This window comes from Mus pahari, chromosome 16 (genome assembly GCF_900095145.1).
Source record: "Mus pahari chromosome 16, PAHARI_EIJ_v1.1, whole genome shotgun sequence".
In the NCBI taxonomy this organism is placed as follows: domain Eukaryota; kingdom Metazoa; phylum Chordata; class Mammalia; order Rodentia; family Muridae; genus Mus; species Mus pahari.
In genome coordinates, this window is record NC_034605.1 from 52,593,585 (window position 1) to 52,605,249 (window position 11,665).

At 43.2% G+C, this 11,665-nt stretch overlaps 1 protein-coding gene across 1 annotated transcript; it reads left to right on the plus strand.

The window, feature by feature from the left end:
• Window positions 1–1,730: 1,730 nt before the first annotated feature.
• Znf484 (zinc finger protein 484) lies at window positions 1,731–8,721 on the plus strand. Its single transcript, XM_021215376.1, is given in 3 exon segments — window positions 1,731–1,778; window positions 2,943–3,069; window positions 6,593–8,721. Coding segments are annotated over 3 exon segments (2,304 nt in total).
• Window positions 8,722–11,665: the final 2,944 nt, after the last annotated feature.

Below are 11,665 nucleotides of genomic sequence, written 5' to 3' on the forward strand. Positions count from 1 at the left end.
AAGTCCCAGCTGATGAAGCCACCCCCCACCCCCAGCTTCTGTTTCAAGTTTGCTGGAGCAACACTTGTCAGCCTCAGTTCCCACTAACACTCTTTATATTTCTCTTTGTCCATCAACTGGTGCGCTCTCAGCGGCTGGTCACTGACTGGTGTTTTAACTGAGAGCTGTTTGATGTGATAAAGAATTGTTGGGGGAAAGAAGCATATAATTGTTTTAAATTTTATTATTGTTCTTATTTGTCTGGTGTATGTAAGTGCCAATGGTACCCTTGTGGAGGCCAGACAAGAACCTTTGAGAGTCAGCTCTCCTTCTTTCATAGAGCAAACACAACTGGAACACGAAGGAACAGATAGGCCCAGATTCAGTAATAGTGGGCTTGGAACCTCCTTTCTGAGTGTGTGTTCAGGGGTCTTGTTCTGCAAGACTTCAGTGATTTAGCATTGCCGAGGTTTATTTAACTGTCCAGGTTATGACTACCTTATTAAATGCTCCATGGTTCTGGCATAGAGTGTGTATCTGCCTTCCGAAGAGGGGCACTGCATGTGCCTTGTTTGTTATCAATGTTGTTGAATCCACAGGGCCCGGAGGGACGGTGAGGAACGAGTGTGCTTAGTTTGAGGGTATACGGCTTTGCTCCTTTTCCTTAAGGCAACTCAAGCTTAGCTCCACGGGCCTCTGCATCACTTCATCACCGCTGCAGGCTACAAGGAGCTTTCCGGTGTAGCAAGTTGACTACTGGCAGCCTCTGCTACGCATGCGCGCACTAAGGGAGGCGGGCGTTGAAGAAGGAGCTGTGTCTTCCTTCTAAGGGGCTCCGGGTTACTCTGGAGCCTGAAGGCATGGTATAGGTGAGCCGGGCTGGGGCCAAAGGATCCTCTCTGTGCGGTCGGAGCCACGGAAGTACAGCAGAGACGTGGAAGCTGGAATGGGGGCCGCAGTGAGACTGAGTAAGGGGTCCTGGGCTCAGAGCTGCACATCTGACCTCAGCCTGTTTATGCTTAGGCTTCACAGTATAAATATTTTAGTCTTTTACCATTGGAATTGCTTATAAATTCCACTTACCTTATTTTGTCCTCTTCCACAGTATAAGAGTAGTTCTAGTACTTGCTGATAAGTGGACTCCCTTTCTCCATTAGTTAAAAAATCAAAAGACAAGGAAACCGCTCCGTTCAAAGAAAAGGGTGACACTGGCAAGCAGTATGGAGAAGGGGGACACAGAGTCGGGGAGACTCCGACTCTAAGAGACTTTGTGGTTTTAGCTTGGGTTTAGGGTGGCTCATCTGGTGATCCCATACCCCCTTTTTATTTTTTTATTGGTGTAAAGTTGTTTATGGCCTCTGCTGTAGTAGCGATGCTGTCTGTTCACAACCACAGAATTAACAGTTAATTACTGGCTGAGTAACCTCCTCTGTTGATATCAAACAATACGCACGTATTAGGGGACTCATTGGGGAATTTTGAATATGAAGTGAATATTATCATATTAGATATTAATTAAAATATTAAAGAATGACTTATTTTCCTGAGGTGTTATCATAACTTTATATTTGGCGTGTGGTGTTATCTCTGCACCTTTCAGGTTGTTCAACAATGACAAATTATAAAGATGAGGTGAATGTTTACCTCTTAGGTTTTTTTTTTTCTTGGATCTAGAAATTGTACTGACAGATTAGTAGAACTGCATGCAAAGTCAACATACATTTTATGCAAGAAGGGACTAGTGAAAAGAAATGAAGCCTCAAAGAAGACACAAGCTGAGATGTAAAGTTGAATACCAGGTAAACACAATGAAAATGGATTCCTAGTTTTTATTTTCACTTGTCATTTTTACATGTTGCCTACGATTCTTAGCTATTTATTAATTGAGACAGGGTTCCACCGTATAGCCCTGGCTGGCTTGGAACTCCCTATGTGGGCCAAGCTGGCCTCAGACTAGTAGTGGTCCTCCTGCCTTTGCCTCCAAAGTGCTGGGATTGTGAATGGGGGCCCTCACCTCCAGCTATAGATGTTACTTTCCTACAACATTATAGTTTGGTGTATGCTATAAACTGTTTAGGCAGCTCGCCATGTGGTACAGCTCTGGCCTATGCCTTATGCAATACAGGATGGTTTTTTATTTTGATTATGTAGCTCTAGAGATGAGCTCTTTTTTTTTTTTTTTTTTTTTGAGTTGAAGGCCTGTATTCACTAAATGATGTGTGTGTCTGCTGTGATTAGCATGCTTCCCCTCTCTCTGCCTGACCGTCCATCTTTTTTCTCAGATGTCTCACCTCCCTCCCCAAATCTGAATAAGTCCCTGCTGAGTTCCTAGGTGTTTGCCTAGTTATATTTGCATTATCTTATTTTCCTAGTAGAATCTAAAAGGCATCTGACACTCCACATAGATAAATAAAAACAAAGAGCATATAAAATGAAGAGCCTTTCAGCTCCGAGTCAAATTGGAATATAGATACATGTAGTCATGTGATCTCAGTTATGACCTTTGACCAATAAAATTGCCTCTGATCCTATGACAGATGTAAAAATAATAGAAAATAGATACATGGCTTATATTATTACATTATTAAGTAATTTATCAATAATACCAATTTCCTTAGAACAGTTCTGACAGGCCTTTAGATGGACAGGGATGGAAGTGGCAAACAGCCCTGTTACAGTGCATTGGCAGGTTGTATACAGCCAGACTTCCACACTTGACATGTGTGCAATTCTGAATCTGGGATAGGATGCAAGACTCTGCCTACCCCATGCATTTCTCTACCCACTGAACCCTCCAGCCAGCTCTAACATGGTAACTTTACTATGGTTTCTTTTTTCCTTTAAAATAACAGCTTAAAATATAGATGACTAGAGGAAACATATATCCAATTAAAACTGAGGACCTAAATATCTTACTACTGCCGTCTTGATCCTTCATGTTTAATAGGGATCTGTGTTTACAGGGACCAGTATCCTTCCAGAACATAGCTGTGACCTTCAGCAGGGAGAAATGGCAGCAGCGGGACCTTACCCAGAAGACCTTGTATCTGGATGTGACACTGGGCAAGTATTGCAATGTGATGTCAGTGCGTAAGTGCAGCTCCCTGCGAGTGGATCGGGCACATCTAGTGGGCTTTCTGAAATCCAAGTTTTTTGAAGTATGGGGAATGTCCAAAGACTGAAAAACTTTATAATGATTTTGTCTATTTTGTCCCATGTTCTCAATAATTTCTTTTGGGTTCTCAGAGTATATCCCTGTGCCCTATGAACCTTTCTGGAAAGAGCATACACACTTCATCTTATGCTTTCCAAAACCAAGCCCTCTATCATTTCCTGTCTATAGGGTGTCAAGCTCCCAAACCGGAAGTCACTTTACCAGTGGAGCAAGCAGAAGAGCCATGTGTGTTGGACAGTGAAGTCTCAAGTCACAACTATCCAGGCAAGCTGGGAGCCAAGAGCACCAGAGGTGGGATCCCTGCCCTGTGCTGGGACTGGAAGAGCCTGGCTTCTTCAAAGAGCGTGCCCAGGGATTTTCTCTTTCTGTTCTGAACCTAGAACTGCTCAAATGGAGTTTATGCTGGCCCCTGAATGGCTCCATGTTCTCCCAATACTCTACCCATATCATTACTGCCTCTTTGCCTTTTTAATAGAGAGTGTGTTACAATTTCTAGTAGCATGGATCATAGCCCACCCTATGTTATTTAAGAGATCCTGCCTTCTTGCTTTTTGTCAAGATTTTTTTTTAAAATTTCCACCTTCATTAAGATGTCAGATCCTTGTGCATTTTAACCCTGACAGATCTGCCTTCTTTACAGTAATCATGGGTCACACTCTCAGCAGTTTTTATCTTCTCCCTTTTCTCTGTCTCACAATTGATATCTAGAAGTGGTCCTATATTATAGCTTCTTTATGGTTCTCCAACTGTTGGCTTTGAAGCCACCATGGACATTTTCATCCTGTTTGGCTGTTACGATATAACATTGATTTAACATTTCTCATAAATTTTGATAATTCATGAGAAGTATTTTGCATTTCAGACACAAACAACTGAGTTATATAGTGATAGCCTTAGGCTGTAGTCAGTATCATTATCAATTTGGTTTTGGTTCCCTCTTATCCTTTTTCTTTAAAAAAAAATCAATTACTTATTTAGGGGGCTGGAGAGATGGTTCAGTAGTTAAGAGCACAGGCTGCTTTTCCAAAGGACCCAGGTTCAATTTCCAACACTTATATGGAAGCTCACAAGCATTTGTAACTCTAATTCTAGGGGATTGTACATTCTCTTCTAGACTCTGCAGGCACTTCACACACATGGTATAGGGACATACATACAGGCAAAACACTCATAAACATAAACTCATAAACTAAAAAAAACATTTTATGTGTATATGTACTTGATTGCACATTCTTGTTCATGTGGACACATGTAAATTCCTATGAGTGGAAGCCCGAGTTGAACTTTGGGTGTTCTTCCTCATGGACTCTTGATCTTGTGTTTGAAACAGGATCTGTCACTGGCTTGGAGCTTATCAAGTAGTGTAGGCTGGCTAGCCATTGAGCCCCAGGGGTCTGGATCCTCTTCAGAGCTGGGATTATAAATCATGCCACTCAAATCTTCATGCATGTATAGCAAACACTTTGCCAGTTGAGTTGTCTCCTTAACCCCCACCCCTGACCCCCATTTGAGATAGGGTCTCTCTTCTAAGTAGCCTTGGCTGTCCTGGAACTCATGTATAATAAGCCAGCCTCTAACTCACAGAGATCCACCTATCTGTGTCTTCCAAGTGCTGGTATTAAAGTTCTATGCCACCACATATGGCTTAAGACAGATTTTACGGTATAGTCCAGGCTGGCCTTCAGCTTGCTTTATAGGTCAGGATGGTATTGAACTTATAATTCAGCTTCCTGAGGGCATGGATTACATGGTCTGGTTTGTTTTTTTCTTAAATGCCCTTTTATTTATTTATTCCTTTAACTTCCATACTCATTTCTCTCCCTAGAGGTGTCTTTGCTACCTTTGAATTTGTAGACTATTGGTAACATAAATTTGTAGTTTATAGAGATGGTTAGAGGCAGTTGTCAACCCCTGATGTGGGTTGTGGGAACTGAACTCAGGTTATCTAACAGGCTCTTATTCACTGTGGACTACATATTTTTAAAAATGTAAAATCTGCTATTTGATTTTGAGTAGAGACCTAAGTTAGGCCTTAGGACTTTAGTGTTCTAACACCTACTCTAAGACACTGAGTCTCCATAAAGCTTAAAGGTTGCCCAGTCTGGAATATCTGAATGGAAGAAAAGATGTCTGTAGGAGACACACCCACTTCCTTATGGCATTGGCCTTGTTACAACACATAGAATTTTTACTTTCCCTTAACTGGTAAAATATGAGTTATGTAGTCCTACCTAATAACAAATGAGACTGGACAAGTCTGGTGTGCCGACACTGCCAGGCATTGTCTACAAACCCACTGCCGTGCAGGAAGGGGACAAATTTGATGGGCAGTTTTCTATCTTAGATGACAGTTGTCCTCTTGTTGGATCCATAGCTCTCTGTTATGGTTTGGGTATGAAGTGTCTAGCACAGAGTCATATGTTTGAACATGGTCCCAGGTTGGTGCTACTGTTCGGGAGGTTGCAATTCCTTTTGGGTGTATGGCCTAGCTGGCAAACATAGGCCCTTAAGGGCAGGGATTAAGGGTTAGAGGACATCTTTCTTTTGGCCCAAGCTCTCTGCCTCCTGGTTAGTACCATGTAATAAATAGCTCCTCCAACATACTCTGCTGCCGTGGAACCGTCTCTGCTGTGATGGGATATACCTGCTGACAATGGAAGCTAGAAAAACTCCTGCCTCCTTGATGTTGCTTTGCCAGGTATTTTGTTTGAGATGAGGAAAGCAAGCAGTAACCCCCTTAGAGCTGGGGTCACAGAGTTAAGTCACAGACACGCAGGTTGGTCTTTGCTAAGGTGAGTAACTAAGGCTGCAATCGTTCACTATCAACTTAAATAACTTGGTATTTATTGAGTACATACCGTTAGATAGGAAAACAAGAATCAGGGAGATTAGAGGAGTTTTGGATAAAAGGTAAGAATCTGGGCAAGAAACATTTCCTTTAGGGGCTAGAGATGTAGTTCGGTGACAGAGCACGTGTGAGACCATAGAGTCCTTTTAGCACTGAACCCAAAGCCATAGGCACACATGTTAGGTGGAACAGTTCATTACTCTGTCCTCGGGGCATCTTCCTCACCTCTACTTCTGGGTTTGCTTGGGCTCGAATCTCTTCCCTTTCAGCCCCTCAGTACTTGATCTGGGCAGTCACTAACCCTCCTCAGCTACTCACTTATAAAACAGAACCAGTAACAAAGGGGTGTCCTAAAGCTTAGATAACTAAATGTGGAGAGAGCGTAACATCCAAGTCCCATTACTTAGCGTCTGGTAAATATATATTGTTGTGATCTTCTGCTGTATGTGAGGCAGTATACCCATGTACTTACTCGCTACAAATTTATATTTAACATCTCTATTTCTCTGTGCTCACTGTGAATCCTTTGGCATATAAATCATTCTACGAGTTGTTCTTTGTGCTAAGTGTTATCTTTTTCTTCTTTTTAGATGGGGACATTGGTTTTGAGACCCCACAAGACAGATCATCTGGAGAGGTTTCTTTCCAGTCTGTGAGAATTAACCTCTGCACAATAGACACCCCAGCTTCTGCTTTAGACGAACTGCAGAAAGATAACAGGCAGAGAGGGCGACATGAGAAAAAACAACCCATACCTCTAGGTCACATTGTCGCCGCTAGCACGGCAGCAGAAACTCCTAGGAAAAGCAGCACACGGGAGGATACTGGGAAGCAGGGTCCCATAGACACACAGCTTGTTCCTGTAAGAAAGAGCTTCCATTGCTCTGACTCCTGCAGAAAGAGCTGCAAGGTTCGTGGAAGCTTACATCATCACAACAGAAGTAGGACAGAAAATCATGAGAAGAGTATCAAATATGGTGATATTTTTGTTGGCACGAATTCCCACACAGAAGTAGACATTTGTGCAGGCCGTCGGTGTTGGGAACCTCAGAGTGATATGCGTGCGGTCACTCAACAAGAGGAAAGGAAGACCAAGAGGAACCTCCACCTGTTTCCTGACTATGGAAAAGTTGCTACTCACAAGCCACCCGTCTCTACACACCAGAGTCTTCCTGCTGAAGAAAAGCAGCAGGTGAACAGCAAAGGGAAGACAGTGTTGACTGTAAACTCGCAGTGTGTGGCGCCGGAGGGTGTTTATACAGGAGGGGAACCCAGTCTGTGCACCAGACTTGGGAAGGACTTTTCCCATAAGTCAGTCCATCGAGATACTCAGAAGGTGAGTCACCACAAGTGCCCAGTGTGTGGGAGAGCTGTCATCCACAGGTCTGAGCTGCTGAGATGCCAGACGAAGTATTCTGAAGGAAAGCCCCATAAACACAATGAATGTGGGCAAACATCTGAGGGTTCAAATCTCAGTATAGACACTAAAAATTGTACGACGGGGAAGCCTTTCGAATGTACTGAGTGTGGAAAAATCTTCACAAGGAAATCAGTACTAAGAATGCACCAGAAGAGCCAAACTGAAGAGAAACCCTATGTTTGTACTGAGTGTGGGAAGGCCTTCACCCGGAAATCCCAGTTTCTCACACACAAAGGACTCCATACTGGAGAGAAACCCTCTGTGTGTACTGAGTGTGGAAGATCATTTATTAAAAAGTCACAGTTTCACATGCACCAGCGAAGTCAAACAGGAGAGAATCCCTTTATATGTTCAGAATGTGGAAAGGTCTTCACTCCTGAGGCAAACGTCATTGTACTTCAGAAGATTCATACCGGGGAGAGATCCTATGTATGTACCGTGTGTGGGCAGGCCTTTGCTGACAAGTCCTATCTCATTAAACACCAAAAGATCCACACAGGAGAAAAGCCCTATAAATGCAGTGACTGTGGAAAACCTTTTACCTGGAAGACAGGGCTCAGGCCCCATCAGAAGCATCACATGGGTGAGAAACATTATAAATGCCGTGAATGTAGAAAGACGTTGTTCATTTGCAAGTCAACACTGCATACACACCAGAAGAGCCACAAAGAAGAAAAGTCCTATGTTTGCCTGGAGTGTGGGAAGGCGTTCTTCCACAAATCACATTTTATTATACACAAGAGCATTCATACCACAGAGAAACTGTATAGGTGCAGCGATTGTGGGAAATCCTTCACTATGAAGTCACAACTCCTTTTATACCCACGGATCCACATGGGCGAGAAACCCTATAGATGTGTCGGGTGTGGGAAGGCCTTCACAGACAGGTCAAATCTTTTGGCACATTAGAAGATTCACACTGGAAAGAAACCGTATACATGCTGTGACTGTGGAAAATCCTTCCCTCGGAAGTCAGGCCTGCATGTACATCAGCAATCCCATTCTGGAGAAAGACATTTTGAGTGCTGTTCGTGTGGGGAAGCCTTTGCAAGGAAGTCAGCTCTGATGAAACATCTCAGACCCCACACAGGAGAGAAACCATATATATGTACTGAGTGTGGGAAAACATTACTAAACACCAGAAAAGTCATGCTAAACAGAAACTCTGTAAGTGCGGTAACTTTGGGGAAACCTGAAACTGAAAGCCAGAACTGTCAAGTCAACTCAATACACCTCAGGAATGAGATACTGGAGGAGAGGGCCCGACACCACAGCTATGGTGTGGGGATTCAAACATGAGATAATGAGGGCCCACTACCATCTAGCTAGGCTAAGTTATGAATATCTGGATAATACAGCACATACCCACTACACATCTGGGGGATGTTTTAGAGAAAGCCTTTAAGCTGCAAATCACTGCTGGGCTTATCGCTCAGATTGGCAGGTGCTTACAAGTGATGGTGGAGATCCACCAGGCACGTTGGTGTGCAGATAGTTCTCTGAATCCAGGAATTTGAGACTAACTTGATCAATATGGCAAGACTGCATCTCTAAGGCAAGTATATAAAAGCAATCACAGCACCAGGTGGTGGTGGTGGTGCATGCCTTTAATCCCAGCACTTGGGAGGCACAGGCAGGGGGAACTTTCTTGTGTTCAAGGCCAGCCTGGTCTACAAAGTGAGTCCCCGGACAGCCAGGGCTATTACACAGAGAACCCTGTCTCAACAAAACAAACAAGCAAACAAACAAACAAGCAGCAGCAAAACAAAAAACTGAGATGATTTGAAATCTTTTTTCACTTGTGTAAGCAGCTGTGTAAATTCAGGCATATTGAGTTTTTTTGCATCTCAGGTAGCAAATGGATCACCATTGACTCACAATATTTTCTAAGAAGAGTGGCTACTTTTCTGCTGTTTTCTACTGACTTTTTAAAATGTTCTAAAGGTTTCTACTGACTGCTCCTGAAGAACGCTGGTTCTCCAGGTAGAAGATGGTGAACTCAGGAAGAAAGGCAGAACATTTCTGTGATTCACTTTTCTCTCACCTTTGGGAAATTACCATCTTTACTGCTTTTGTAGTATATGTTTGCTGGCGCTGTGGAAGTGGGTTTCAGGAGGCCAAGCCTATGTGCCAGACTTGATCAGTGGTGCCAGCTGCAGTCCACAGCTGGCTGTAGAGTCCCAGGAGTTGGGTCTAGACAAGACTCTGCATCCTCACCTCGCCTTTGTTTATACGGACTTGTAATTTTTCTGTTTACTGATTCCTTTTTGAAAAATGGCCACATTAAGAAAAATGATGGGCCAGGGACTGGTGGCATGTCTTTAATCCCAGCACTCAGGAGGCAGAGGCAGAAGCAGGCCAGCCTGGTTTACTGAAATTCTAGGACAGCCAAGGCTACACAGAAAACCCTGTCTAGGGGTTGGGGAAGAAGAAAAAAAGATGGGCTGGCAAGATGACTCAGCTAAGGATGCTTGTGTCCAAACCTTAGAATTTGAGTTCAATCCCTGGAATGCACATGGTGGAAGGAGAGAACCAGTCCCACAGGTGACACTGTCCTCTGACCTCCACATAGGTGCTTTGACCCACATGCATCACAAACCCACATACAGTCACATTAAATAAGTGTAATTCTAAAAAGTTTTGACACATAGAATTCTGTGCTCCAGGTTTGTTACTGTGCTGTCTGTGTGTCCCATAGTTTGTAGCAGTCTCAATTGGTTGCTTCCTTAGAAGACAAAATAGAGTTGAACATTAGAAAAAGTCTTTCCATTCTCTGTAAATTAATTTTACTTAGTCTTGTACTAATAGGGTGTCATAAGGTTTCCCAATAATTATGAATTCGTCTCTCTTAGTGAGCTACTTTTTCTGGGTCTATGTGTTTTGAGTTGTTTTAAACAATACATTCAACTTTAGAGTTAATGTTTTCTAGTTAATTGAAATTACTATTATGAAAAGTTTCTTTTTACTCTTAGTGGTATGGATACTTTGTGGTTTTTGAGACAGGACCCCACCCTACTAGGTGTAGCCTCAGGCTGGCTTAGATCTTTCTGTATAGCTTAGGCTAGCCCAGAACTCTATAGCTCTCTTGGCCTCAGCTTGGCTCTTTTGTATAATATCTTACTTTTATTTTTAAACCAGATTACAAAGTAACAGATTTCCATATGGAACTTTTATTTTGGTAGGTTCTCCCTCTCTGGATTCTCCCTGGATTCTCTATCTGTTGTAACCTTTTGCCCCAAGTGGTCCTCCCTTCACTCTGTTCTAATGTGTTGCTCCCATGTTGGAAGCCTCAGTTCCTTTGGAGTTTCTTGGTCTTTATTGTTATTTATTCCCTTCTGAATATACATGTTTAACAGACAGAGGTCTTGAGCTGTTTGTTTTTTTTTTACCTCCATTAAAGATCCTGGCACCCAGAGGTCCCCCTTCCCTGCTGAGAGAACAAACACATTCAACATACACAGAGAGGATGCAATCCTTTTCCTTTCTCCTTAGGCATCAGGAAACACGAATTGGTCCAGCCCCACTTGCAGTACGGTGGATCATGCTTTCTATTATTGCATTTGGCTTCTGAGCCATCAATGCACACTTTTCTAGAAAACAAAAATTCAAAAGAGACAAAAATCGGAAAGGCAAAAATCAAGAACCAATTTGCATGTGCTGACACCCAAACCTTTCCAACCAGGAGAGACGTAATTGTCAGAAGCTTGGCCGTCCAAAAGCACCATAACACATGAATAAAAGGGACATGTATCATTAAGACCTTTAGTATTCTCTGTCCCAAATCTCTGCCCAGGAGCACCAGTATAGAGAGACAACATCCTAGTACTCGTCTCTGACCACAGCAGGTCAGCTGCCTCTCTACCCAAGTCAGCCCAAACTTATGGATGGTCCTGGAAAACCGCTTTCTTATTCAGACATATGCTACAATCAGAGCAGAGCTGTCAAAAGAACCAGAACATTTCTGATTATCTGAAAATTACTCCCTAAGGCCAACATAACAACCCCCCCCCCCAACCAGGCACCCAGCAGGAACTATCAAAATTGTGGCTTTCAATATCCGATCACGGGATGCCAGAGCTCCCACTTTCTGGCACCTGGGCTAGAAGGCAGGCCACCTGCTCCTCCCAGGGCCTGGAGGCAGTGAGTGGGGGCAAAAGCTCACGGAGTTCTGAGTCAGATGGGGGCGTCTTAGCAGTGGCAAGCGCGTCACGTTTTCTTTCTTTCTTTCTTTCTTTCTTTCTTT